At 38.8% G+C, this 13,833-nt stretch overlaps 1 protein-coding gene across 1 annotated transcript in view; it reads left to right on the plus strand.

Annotated features, from left to right (window-relative positions):
* VPS13A (vacuolar protein sorting 13 homolog A) overlaps positions 1–13,833 on the plus strand; it is a 208,378-nt gene that overhangs the window by 80,091 nt on the left and 114,454 nt on the right. The window contains 6 exon segments of the mRNA XM_042452020.1: positions 505–622; positions 1,368–1,503; positions 3,303–3,390; positions 3,979–4,148; positions 8,354–8,510; positions 13,285–13,364. Of these exon segments, the coding sequence (XP_042307954.1) occupies positions 505–622; positions 1,368–1,503; positions 3,303–3,390; positions 3,979–4,148; positions 8,354–8,510; positions 13,285–13,364 (749 nt within the window).

The following is a 13,833-nucleotide window of genomic DNA, read 5'->3' on the forward strand; positions in this document are numbered from 1 at the left end:
TGTGGGTTGCTCATCTGAGCTATCCAAGAATGAATCCTCAGTAAGTACCAATCTTATTTCTACCATGGCACTCTGGGCCTCCCAGGTGATGAGATCCCCCCCCCCTCAAATGCCCTCTAAGAGTGTGTACAAGGCATTTCTACCATGTTTTAAATGTGGGCCTCTAGGTCAGTTGAGCTTCAAGAGAGTCTTTCTGAAACAGAAGTTGACTTCCTGTTGCTAAAAAAAGACTTCTTCTTTGTGGGTATCGCCCACAAAGATTCCCTGGGGCTTATATGGCTTCCTAGCCTTCCACAGTTGCCCACCCCTACTCTAAATGCACTTCTGCCACTGGAGCTCAGGACAGGATTATGCTGCCCTTTTTGATTTAAAAGCTGTATGGGTTTCCATGCTTGAAAGGTCCAGAAAAACATAGAATATGAAAGGTGTGCATTTGCCTTCTTTGTATAGTAATTAGTTAATACTTTTAAAATGTTTCTTGTAACATTTTCTTCTTATGTTTAGATGAAAGTTGGGTGGAGGCCCGTAGTCTACGATCATCATCTCAACATATTTTGCAGCCTTTGGATGTTAAAATGGAACTAAGCAGAGCAATGGTTGTAACAGATGTAAGAATGCCCAAGTAAGATAATTTTATATGAATGTTTACATTTGGTTTAGTGAGAATCACAGTGATGGCTTCCTGTGATATCCCACTTTTGAGACCAAACATTTGAGTAGTATGGCTATTCAGTTTTGTAATACGTGGCATTTGCCACTTTGTTGGGTTCGACTGTAGGGGCAGCGGTCATCTCTGTTACTAAGCCGAAGGAGCAAGCATTGTCAAAGATGACTCTGTGGTCATGTGGCTAGCATGACTACACAGAATGCGGTTACCTTCCAACCAAAGTGGGGAGTACCTACCCTTACTCCAAATCATGTATGAATATTAAATAATCACAATCAAGAACATATACTTGGGATTCCACTGTTTTCCTTGTGATAACTGTCTTTCTTTTTTCTGTGGTGAAACTGGTTATCTAGCCATAGAAGACTCCTCCTTCTTCATTTCTTAGTTTACTTGATTGGGGAGTGATCTTGTCAAAAGATCATGTATTCAATGCCTATCTTTTCCATGTGCTTGTTTATTTTGTCAGGGAACTCTAAGCCATAATGAGACATGACTTACCTTTGAGAGGTCTTTATCCCATTGTTTTTATTGTGTTTTCATGAAATTGTTTTGGTGTTGATATTTGATGTATTTTTAAGGAGCTGACCTGAAAAAAACTTGTGTTGAAAGATGGAATATCAATTTATCAGTTAATAAATTGGTTAAGCTCCTAGTACACAGCAGTAGTTATTCTATGGTTTGTTTTCTCCTGTAATAGGTACAAAATATTTGGTGAACTACCATTACTGTTTTTCAACATCTCAGATGAGAAATTGAAATGTATTCTGGAACTTATTGATAGTATTCCTAAACCTGAAAGTCCTCCTGACATCTCTTCTTCACAACCTTCCAAGGCAAGTTTGGGGGTTGGAATGATGGCCCTTCCAACTCTATGATTCTAAAAGTATGATTGAATTGTGAGAAATATTCCTTTGCTATACTATAACTTCAGCACAGATGACAACTGCACAACCTCATTCAAATTATTTTTTGGACAATATGGTCCCCCCATTGTTCTCTGCAAAAAGGATAGTAAAATGTGGAGGGAATAATGTTGTTCAGCATTACTGGAACTTCCCTTGTTGCAGTAAGGCACCTAACTGAATGAAACTGTCTTGCAAATGTTTCATAATACACTCAGATTTTTTATTCACGGATTCAAGCATCTATGGCTTGAAAATATTTTTTAAAAAGGTATAAATTCCAAATAGCAAACTTTGATTTTCCATTTTATATAAGGGACACCATTTTCCTATGCCATTACAGTATATTTAATGGGACTTGAGCATCCACAGATTTTATTATCCATAGAAGATCCTGGAACGAAATGCCAATAAGAACCGCTGTATTCTTGTATACAGTGGTGCCTCGGGTTACGAAATTAATTCGTTCCGCGGCTAATTTCGTAACCCGAAAAACCTTCGCAACCCGAATTGCCATAGGCGCTAATGGGAAAAAAAGCCGCGGCTCTGCCGCGGCTCCATTTAAACAGCGCCAGGGTTTTTTCGTAACCCGAAAAAACCTTTGTAACCCGAAACAATAAATCCCTATGGGATTTATTCGTATCCCGAAAAATTCGTAACCTGGGTAATTCGTATCCCGAGGTACCACTGTATTTCTGATACCTCATTGAAATCTGTTGTCTTTTTTGCAGATATGCTGTGTTCATGGGTCTTATCAGAGATCTCTGTAACTCATATGTATGGGTTTCTGCACTTGTGCATCCCATTTTTGGCTACTTATGGAATTGTTACATACTCCTAAATAAATGTTACAGTCGGCTAGCTGTATACAATAAAGCTATAGATTAAAATATTTCCCTGTGCTGGGTTAGGAAAAAATAGTAAATTTTTGTTGTGCTCGCTTTTTATTTTTCCATCCTGAATGTCATTGGAACTTGTTTGACTTCATCTCTTTTGAAAATTCACATTTTTTGTGCACATTCTCTAAGGTACACATTAATTTACATGTGTTTCCTTTTCACCTTTTTTTACTAGTAGTTCCTCTTATGCAGTGCCTTTCATGAAAAGCGTGATTTTCAGTAATATATGTAGTTTGCTATAATGTGTGCACCTATGAACTCTGAAACTATCACAGAATTTTAGAATTTGAAACAGAGTATCTGAAGGATGACATTCTCCTATATGAACCTACCTCCTCATTAAGCCCTCTTATCTGTTCTATCTCTTCTTCTTGTTTAGACTATAGAGAGAAGATTATCTTGGTCCCTCATGCTTAACATTTCATGTAGTGCTGAAGAATTTTATGTTTAGACGTACCTTTGGTCTTTGACTTTTTATTGATTTATTTATTTTCTTCAGCTGTTTCATTTAATTATTTTTGCCGATTGGTTTTATTTTTGTTATTTCCTGGTTGCTGTTTTTAACAAGGGTGTTCATGTCTTATATTTTATTTTAATTAATTGTTGAAATGGTTGAAATTTGATTTGTTTGCTGACATGAATTATCAGGAAAAGTTGATTATATTTGTTAAATTTATAAAATAAATTTGTGTTAATTTACAGCGCTTTATAAATAAAGGTTAATGATGATGATGATGATGATGATAATAATAATAATAATAAATGAATAAAATATATTATTCATATATACATTTAAATTAAAGAACAGTTGCATATTGCCTTCTTTTTCAGCTTCAAGTATCTTCATTGCTAGCAACACCCCAAATGTCAGTCTCTGTGCTTCCACTTCTAGAACACCATTCTGGAGCTGGATCAAGTGGTAAATATTTTCTTCATTTTTTAATTTCAGAAAATCATGATGATTTCCTAGGCTAGGGCCTGTTTAGGACTTAATGCTGATGAGTAATCATCTTCTCTGACATCACTACTTCCATGTTTGATGCATAATTCACTATTTGATTAAAGAGTGTGAGGTACTAAGAGTCAACATGTGCATCAGCTCACCATGAACCATCTATTTTAGTTGATTTTCTGTTTTTCTTTTCTTGACAGAATAGGTTGTTTGCTGCTTATTTGTTTGCAATTCCCATACATAAAAAAGAGCGTGTGAATTAACTTGGAAAGAAATTCTGCTTTGTTACGGGGCAGCAGACTGGAGAGCTTGCTTAGAATAGTTTTACATGGAAAGAATACAACCCCCTTTAATCAAATAGTGATGTTGACATAAAAACTTGGAAGTAGTGATGTCTCAGATGCTGCAGTAAGCTGCTGCTTATACAGCAATCAACTCAAATGTGTCACACAAATACTTTTATAGTTATGTCAGTGTAATTTTGGATTCCCAACATGTATTTAGATGAAAATGAAAACTTATAACAGTCAATATTCAAACTATGATAACTTTTAGAATCTGAAGATGAATTTTATGATGCCCCAAGTAGTCCTGTGGAAGACTTGCCATTTTTTGAAGCACCTCTGGGTTCCTTGAGTAGGAGTGGCAGTGTCCGAAAAAATGCAGCAAGACGAGAATCTTTGAAGAATATGATTGATTTCCAACTAAGATTTGAAATATCTGAGGTAATGTGTGTGTTTTATCTTCTTCCATAGAAGACCTATTGCATTTCTGTTCATAACTGGTCTTAAAAATCTGCTTTCCCCCCTTCATGTACATTAAACCTGTTACCATTATAGTTACCATTATTGTTTCACTCCAACAAATAATATAACCATTTTTGTTTGTCCTCACCATTCTTTCCATAGTGCATGCGACTATCCAGAGCAGGGGTAGGCAACCTTTTTGAGCCGGGGGCCGGGTTGCTGTCCCTCAGACAACTGGGGGCCGAAGCCAAAAAATAAATAATTTAATATATAAATAAACCAGGACAAATGTAGGACAAAATTTTCAAATGGAAGACACTTTTTTTTAACAAATGGAGGACACGCGAAAAAATTTGCTGATTTTTTAAAAAATGTTAATATAAATGCATGTTTCTGAGGCTTCTATAGACAATTGCCCCCCAAAGGCCCCGGCAATCGGTGGCAGGACCAGGCTGGGGCCAGTCCCAAGGCCTTGCCGGGCCGCTTCCGGCCCGCGGGCCGCAGGTTGCCTACCCCTGATCCAGAGTATAGACTTTTAATAATAATTTCATTATAGTATTTTCAGTCCTAAGTCTTGGGCCTAAAATTTGATCAGATGGAAGTCACTCACACAGCGGGGCTTCCCACTGCCTCCTTCCATCAATCTGTCCCTCAACCCTGCAAAAGTTTCTTCTGATGGGCATGAAACTTCAAGAGTGTTATGCCTAGATGTCATGAAAAGAAGAAATGAGTGAAAATTGGGCAGAGACAAAATGCACAAAATAGACACTTAGGAGATATTTTTATGGGGTGTAAATGGTCGTGGTAGTAATCAGGGTCAGGAAAGGCTCAGACATTGTTAAACTTAGAGATATACAGTGCTACCTCGGGTTACGAAATTAATTCGTTCCGCCGCTCCGTTCGTAACCCGATAATTTCGCAACCCGAAAAGGCTTTCCGTTAGCGCTGGAAAGCTGCTAGCCGCGCTTTGCGTTTGAATTTCGCGCCGAAATAAATTTCGTAACCCAAAAAAAATATCGTATCCCAGAACAGTTTTTTCCAATCTAACTTTTTCGTATCCCGGAAATTTCGTAACGCGATCAATTCGTATCCCGGGGTACCACTGTATTGATAAAAAAGGCTTTATACATTTTTACTTAATGTATTTTATTATATACCTGGAGAGTTTTTACTGGATGACAACGTAGAAATTATCTAATAACATTTACATAATGAGACATTACAATAGTGATACTGGATTATTTATATATATATATATATATATATATATATATATATATAACTATATTAGTAGTCAATCAGTTTAATATTTTGAAGTCTGCTAGTGTTACTAGGGGGAATGCATGAATTTCGACAAATTTTGGTCAATAATCTAATACTCTGAGTTTTGTTTATATTGATAGTACAGTGGGACCTCGGTATCCATGGGGGGTGAGTTCCAGACCACCCACAGATACCAAAATCCATGCTCAAGTTCCTACCTGCCTCCCGTCTTCTTCCTCTTCCTCCTCCTATTCCTCACCCTACTCCTTCTCAAGTCAGTCCTCCTTGTCATCCTCCTTCACGCAGTCGCTCCCACCATCCAAGAAGAACGGCTTCTGGTGGTGGCAGCAAAGCCCGTCATAGCCCCACATATAGCTGCTACAATCCTGAAGAAGCTGCTCTTCTTGGGCAGCGGGAGTGATTGCAAAGGGGAGGAGGAGGTCTGATAGGAGGAGGTAGAGGAGGAGGATAACAAAAATGACAACAAGGACTGAGAGGAGGAGGAGGACAACGATGAGGACTGGGAGGAGGAGGAGGAAAATGGTGGTTGCAGCAGCAGCTGCAACAGCACCGAGTAAGACGTTATTGGGGACAACCAAGGGCTTGCCATCCATGGATGCTGGGATCCACAGATAAGGAGGGCCCGCTGTAGTACTCTAGAGTTCCAGATACTTTTTCAAACTTGAAACCGGATTAAATAAGTTTTGATGTTGGAAATGCCAGGGATTAAGCCAATATGTTTGGGGCATTAAAAGTGACCAGCACTTTAAATCTTTTCTGGAAATACACACTGGCAGTTGATGCAATTATATGCTGTGGTTGCAATTAGGCTGCTGTATTCTGCACCAGGAAAAGTTTCTGACACATATTTAATACAACCCTACTTAGATCACATTACAATAATCTAATTTTAATGCAACTAGAGCCTTAGCAACCAGCAAATGCCACTTTCTCCAGGTACAGATGTCCTGGCAAAATAGTGCTAAAGGTGATAAAAGGCATCTTTGTAACCAGTGTCACCAAAACATCCACTGATAGTGATGTTCAATTAAACTCCTATACTATCTATCTTGTCCTTCAGAAGGAGTGCAATTCTATCCCTTGAGGTCTCTTCCAACTCTGTGATTCTCTGAATAAATTTCTTAGTTTGTTTTCTTTTAAAGGGTAATTTAGAGTCGGAGCAGACCGACAGCTTCAGCCGGCTTCAGGCTGGCTTGAGGGCGTTGTATTTACACGTGCCACTTCCTGATGTCTCCTGGATGTTGTGCCAGCAATTACTTGTGGCCGGCTTTGGGGTGACATGGGGGTGTGGTGTTTAGATGCCACATGTCCCCAAGCCAGCTAAAGCAGTGATGGGGCAGCTTCAATCCGCCCCCAAATAGGAGCAGCTTTCTGCTGCTCCTATTTGGGCCGGATCCTGGCCCGATTGGGGATGCAGTGTATGGTTGCTGTGGCCCCAATCCAGCTTTGTCAGAGGTGGCTTGAAGCCACCCCTTTGTGGTGGTCTGTTTCTCCCCTCTGTTTTCTATAGATTGTAACATAATTTTGCCATTATGTGGATTCTTGAGAGAGCTGCCAGGAATCTGGAGAGTTAAAGCTTATTGTAGTCATTTGTTTCTTTGTCTTCCTGCACAGTAGCAGGAGATAATTTTGTCTTCACATCCTCATACAAAAATGGTCCTTAACAGTAATACAACTGATTAGTCATTGGTTTTAAACTTTGTCTTGTATCTTATTTAAACTATATTTCAACTTAAAATGTAACCTGCCTTGGATCTAATGTAAGATAAAGGTGGGATATAAATGCAATAAAATGCAATGCAGTAAAGTAAATGTGCCCTGGCCGTGCACCATTCTCCTATATATTGCAAGTTATTTTTTGTGAAGGATTTTATTTCCTGAAAAGTAGCATATACATAGTTCAAATAATGGATGCATTGTTGAACAATTATTGCATACATTATTTAATTTCCATCGGAATTAAAACAAGCAATAGTTATTCATCCATGAGGGAGCTCAAATTGGTGATCCCTCAAGGTGTGATTCTGTCCCCAATGCTGTTTAATGCTCCCATGAAGCCACTGGGAGAAATCATCTGGAGACATGGGGTGCGGTGTTATCAGTACTGCTGCTGCAGTAACTAAGGATGGCATCTCTCCTCTGGAAGCCTGCCTTGGGTCGGTAATGGGCGGGATGAGGGAAAACAAACTCAAGCTGAATCCAGAGAAAACGGAGGTACTTGCGATAGGCACCCCAAATCTGGGGAAGGAGTTTTGTCAACTAGTCTTGGACGGGGTCATATTTCCCCTAAAGGATGAAGTTTGCAGTTTGGGAGTACTCCTGAATTCATCTTTATTACTGTCATCTCAAATAGATGTGATGGCCAGGAGTGCTTGTTACCAACTTCGGTTGATACGCCAACTGCATCCCTACCTGGACAAAAAAGACCTTGAAGAAGTAGGACTTGCACTGGTTATCTCTTGGGAAGAATTTATTAGAATACCATAAGCCCAGGTTAACGTCAACTTCCCATTTGCGGCCGCAGCCCTCAAACTATGGAACAGCCTACCAGAAGAGATCCGTCTTATCACCACCTTTGATGCCTTTAAGAAGGCACTTAACACTGATCTCTTCTGGTGGGTTTATCTATCCAACCTTTTATAAGAGATCTTTAAGATAAAATGCTTCACTTCTGGTTATGATGTATGTTTTCTAGGCGTTTTAGATGCTCTAGATGTTTTAGCTATTTTATTGAACTAATAATAATGTCAGTCTTTTATTGAATGTATTTTATATCTGTACCTTTATTTTATTGATGCAGTCCCGCCTTGATCCACAGGGAGAGGTGGGAAAATACAAATTATTTATTATTATTATTATTATTGTAGATGTAGTTAACCATGCCATTTTTTTGTTCATAGGTATTTCTTCAAGTGTGCCGTCTTGCAGAAGGTGTTGAAAAGCCAATCATTCAACTAGAGATTTTCAAATTAGGCACTGAACTTAAGCTAAGGACATATGATATGACTGCAATGGCTTTTCTTAGTGAAATTGGCTTATTATGTCCAGAATATATGGGTAAGCATTTATTTAAGAATTTATACCCATACCTCTACCCTTAGGTTTGCATTCTAGACAAGTTATGACACAAAGGAAGGGTGGGTAATGGCGTGAAAGCAGTTCCTGGCACAATAGAGGTGTGCCTGGCTACCACTTCTTTAGAGGCCAGAACACTATCAGCTGGAATCTGGTCTCTTACCAGCCACTGGGACCCAGGCATCTTGGACACTTGACTGTTCTTCCTCAGATGCCTGAGCAGATTTACATCTGTTTTAAAATAACAGTTTGCTGATGGAAAACTTCAGTGTATAGGACAGTTATAGAACTGAGGGAGAATTCATTTTGTAGAGGTATAGCAAAGTGATGGTCTGCACTCTTTTTAAAAAATAAAGAAATTTCATATCTAGATTTTTATAAATGTTGTAGCTTGACTACCATTTATGCATATACAAAAAGTTGGGAGAACTTACATTCTTAATACCCCTCACTGAGGCTTGGCAGGAGAGCTGCATACCAGTAGATATAAAAAGTGAATTATAAAGCTTTTATTGCTGTTTATTCAATGTACCATCTTCAGCTGAATTTTGACATTACAGTATTATATTCTCTTACAGTCAGCCCTCCTTATCCAAGGATTTTTTATCCACTGATTAAACCATCTATGGCTTGAAAATATTAAATATATATATAAATTCCAAAAGCAAACATTGATTTGCCATTTTATATAAGGAACACCATTTTATTGTGCCATTTTATTTAATGGAACTTGAGCATCCACAGATTTTGGTATCCATGGGGGATCCTTGAACCAAACTCGAGGTTTGCTGCGTTTGAAACATTTAATCTGTACACAGATCAAAGGAGAGGTGAATTGCTTATCTGTAGACACTAGAGTCTATGTCTTCTGGTATCTGAATATGTTAAGAGCAGTATCTGCTTCATCTTAGGTGAAACTTGGATGGAAGGAAATCACCATGGGATCATGAGTAGTCTCAGGCTGGCTGAAAGACCAATGCACAACTATTGGGTTACTCCCTCATGCCAGCAGATAGAGAAAGGAGACCCAAAGTTCCGAATCTGTTTGGCCCATTTGCTCTCACATCTCCTTCAGTTTTAAACTTCCTGCTTTGCAACTTTTAATTTTTGCTCTCCTCAGCTTTCTAAAATCTTTCTAAGTTTCCCTCTCAAGGTAATATAAACAATGGCTACTGATTTATCAATGAAAAAACAAAGAATACATGACTTTGATGGCAAAAGGAAGAAGTCTCATTTGCCTTCTGAGAAAAAGAAGAGACCACCAGAGGATGAGATGGTTTTAAAAGTCTCCCCCAAAACTGCACTTACACTAGTCAATGAGAATGAAGAAAATGTCCACAGCTCTGTAAAAGTTCAGTTGTCCGTTGAGAGATGAGCCTCTAAAACCACAGCAGAAATAGCTTTAAAGGGGAAAAAAATATTTTGTCCAGTGAGCCAGAAGGGCATGTTTTGAGTGTGGTAAGACTCAAGGAAATAGTTTCAGGTAAAGTTAGTAAGCCTTAAAGTAAGAGTAGAAGGAAAAAAATTAATGGAAAAACTTGCTCCAAAATGGCAATGTGTGGAAGTTTTCAACCCAGTTCTGGCTTCCAGGTGCCATCTTGGTTTGCTTGATTCTAAGCTCAGAGCTGAGGCAAGACAGTTTATGGTCCAATTGGAGAAGACTACTCATTCGAATGTGCAATCCCTTGCAGGAGAAAAAGGGAGTGTTTTATATTCAAGCTGCAAGATGATTTGCAGTGAGCAATTTCTGCACTAACTCAGCTCAGTGTTATTAAAGGTAAGACATAGGTACAGAAAGTCAGGACCAGTTGTGCTGTCTCTTGTACATCAGCACAAGCAAATGCTTCAACCTCTCAAAAACTACAAAGCCCAGGATTCTGTAGGATGGAGCTGTGGATGTTAAAGTAGTGTCCAACTGCATTATTTCTACAGTATAGATGCACCATTAGTTATTTAACAAGGAATCAGTAAGTATAGAGGGGATACAGGAAGAAGGTCAGAACCAGTTAATTAATTCTTGACATGTTGGTTTCATCAAACCCAAAAAGTTTAGGAAAAACTATACATGCAATTTATTCCATTTATTCATAAATGTGAGAAGTAAAATGATCTCAACTGATGGAGAAGATTTGTCAGATTCAGGTTCTCAGTATGAAGAACACCTAGTAGTCATAGATAGGGACAGTGCTGATTCCAGACTCAGAAACTATTACAAAGGGTTGAAAAACAAGCAGAGCTATAAAAGTGTTCTTAAGATGTACTAGTAAAATTAGGAATAGGCACAGATCAAAGTTTAATTAAGGAGGAAATTAAACAGTTAGGAACAGTTAGGTAGTAGCAGTGATACAGAAGTTGGCATATCAGACATTTCAGATACCAAAGCCAGAAATACTTAAGGATTTAATAGAGTCAAAACTGTCTTAAAAATTTAAATGGTTTATTGGGTACAGTCAAAAATTAAATACAAATGAAAAAGACTTGGTGGACCATTTATCATTTCTGTTAGTTGATGGTCTGATCTCTGCTTTGCTTTCTCTTGCTGTTCTTCCTCAAGAAGGAGATAGAACATTGAAGGGTGTGGATGAAAAAAGGATAACTGCTGCCCTTAGAAATACACACGAGACAGCAGTGTTATCCATCAGGGCATCAGTAGCTGTATCAGTGTTTGCAGGGGCAGGTATGCTCTGGGTATAGAAGGTATCAGAGTCAGAATATTTCTGTATGTACAACATGCAGAATAATGCAAATTGGACAGAGTGCTACAGTTCATAGTGGACACTGGATATGATTCTATAGCATTTACAACTAGATCAGCAATGGCAACAACAATAGGCAGAAGGTCATTGTGGTTAAAGAATTAGGAGGCAGACCAAAAGTCTGTGGCCAATTAGATAAACACTCCTTTTAAGGAAAAATTTCTATTTGGTCAAAAAGCTTTAGAAACAGCATTATTAGAAGGGAAGGTTAAAAACAATAGCCATTACTTACAATCCAAAAGAGAAAGATGGAAAGATATTTTAGAAATGAAAACTATTTCTTTTGTAGAGGAAGGGGATTTCATTTGCAAAGAGGTTTCAGAAACTTTAGACCGTAATGGAGCAAATTAAAGTTCCAATTTAGAAACAAAGGGGAACAGCAGGCAAGAAGAGGAACTGGACCCTCCAGTAAGGCTGTGTCATGCGGATGCAGTGCCATAGGAGTGCCATGATGCCGTGCGGTGCGGCACATGGTGTCATGCTGCCCTGTAGGCAGAACCCAGCCCTGCATCATATGGATGCTAGACCCTGACTCCGCCCTCAAGCCGGCCTTTAAGGCCGGTCTGTACAAGGTCTAAGGTAGACAAATTTAAGTCAGAGCAGGCAGCATTTGGGAGCTCTGTTCTGCAGGCAGAGGTATAAGACAAAAGCAATCTTTCCTGCTCTTGCGGAGGAGACTCAGTACATCGCAGTAGTTCAGGATTGCTCCTTCAGCAGGCCTGAGAATGAGAGGTTGACGCATACTGTGAATGAGCATTCTAGGAAGGCTGAAGGTGCAGTCCACCCGCCACCTTAGGGAGTGCCACAAAACTCTTCTTCTGTCTGTACTTTACCTTTAAGCTATTTTCTAATCATGAAGAAGGCTATCTAATTAAACTGGGGGAGAGATGGATATTCATAATGTACAGCGCTGTGCAAATTTACAGCACTTTAGAAATAAACTTTAATATTAATAATGAGAATTAATGGAGAATTTATGCCAAATGGATTTGGAATTTCGGGTCTCCTGCTTTGATTTGCACGTGCAACAGAATAACTCACTAGTTGTGGATTGTTCCTTCAGCCCTTTTATAATGACACTGTAAGTGTCAACCTCTTTATCTTTCATTTTGTATACAAAGACAACATTAGGATATGTCGCGTGTACTAGAATATTGCCAAGTTTTCTAAATTCTTATTTATCAATTCTTGCTTTGGTTATTTTTATTTATGCCTAATGATAGTTACAGTATAACCAACCCTTTACTGCCCTGGCTTATATCAATATTTAGTACATGGTGGGAATCATGCAGCCCTCCAGAGGTTACTGGACCAGCTCTCAGCATTACTCACCATTGGTTGTTCTGACTAGGGCTGTTGGGTCCAACAACATCTGGAGGTGTGTGATTTCCACCCCTAAATTAGAAAACAGTACAGTCTGCCCTTGCCTTATGCGGGGGATCTGTTCCGGACACAACCCCCACCCCCCTGTGTAAGGCAAAAAGCACATATGCTTAAGCCCCATTATATCTAATGGGTGCACGCCGCATGGCTGTACATGTGTGTGTGACATTCTCCCATCCTCCCAGCGGCTTCTGCATAAGCTGGAAGCCACCTATAACGAGCCTGCGTATGGCGCGGGCTCACTGTAATTCAATTTTTTAATCACTTTGCTGAGCTTTTTCTAGTATTTCATGATAAGGAACACACTGCTCAGACTCTTGTGGGTACACTCTACAGGTGATTGTGATTTTTCTAAGTTAGCACAGTGATGATGAGATGAAACAGATAAAATCTGCTATCTTTGAGCAAACTTTTCTCCAATGCCATATTGGCCAATGCCCAATACTTTTGTTTCTTTCCTTTACCTCCAGTTAAACTTGTGTAGTGCACAAATGGGATTCCAGCTGTTACATGTGTATCTTAAGTTCCAGTTATATATTTTGCAACATAATTTTGTGACAGAGATAACTCAAATGGATATGGCTGTGTAGGTTTTAATACTTAGGTTTCTTTATTAGATGATAAAGACAAGCCAGTTTACTTAATTTCAACACTGGATAATTCAGTGGATGATCTTCTATCTATTGAATATATAAAGGTAAGAGAAAGGGCTTTGAAACCTTTTTGTGAACTGTTCTACAGATGATTTTTATATTCTAATATTCAAAATAGTCATAACTAATTATATAAAAATATAGTGACCTAATCTTGTTTTGTATTTCAGCAGGTAAACACTGACATCTATTAATACCCCTTATATAAATCTGTGGTGCAACCACAACTGTGAGCAATTTTGAACATGCTTTCTCAAAGTGGGTGGTATAGAGAAGGAAACGATGCAGAAAAATACAACCATAGAGAAAAAATGGTTTTAAAATATCACACAAGAGAGCCTTTTCACTGGCTGCTCCCACCCTTTCAATTCCCTCTCACTGGAGGCTAGCCTGCCCCCCTTCCTACTCTCCTTTTCCCAGCAGGAAAAAACTTTTCTCTTCAAGCAGTCTTTTAATATATAATTACACCCAGGGAGGCTTCTTATAGGGGTGTTAGCTTTTGTATGTTTTTAA

Source organism: Sceloporus undulatus, chromosome 2, assembly GCF_019175285.1.
Source record: "Sceloporus undulatus isolate JIND9_A2432 ecotype Alabama chromosome 2, SceUnd_v1.1, whole genome shotgun sequence".
NCBI classification, from domain to species: domain Eukaryota; kingdom Metazoa; phylum Chordata; class Lepidosauria; order Squamata; family Phrynosomatidae; genus Sceloporus; species Sceloporus undulatus.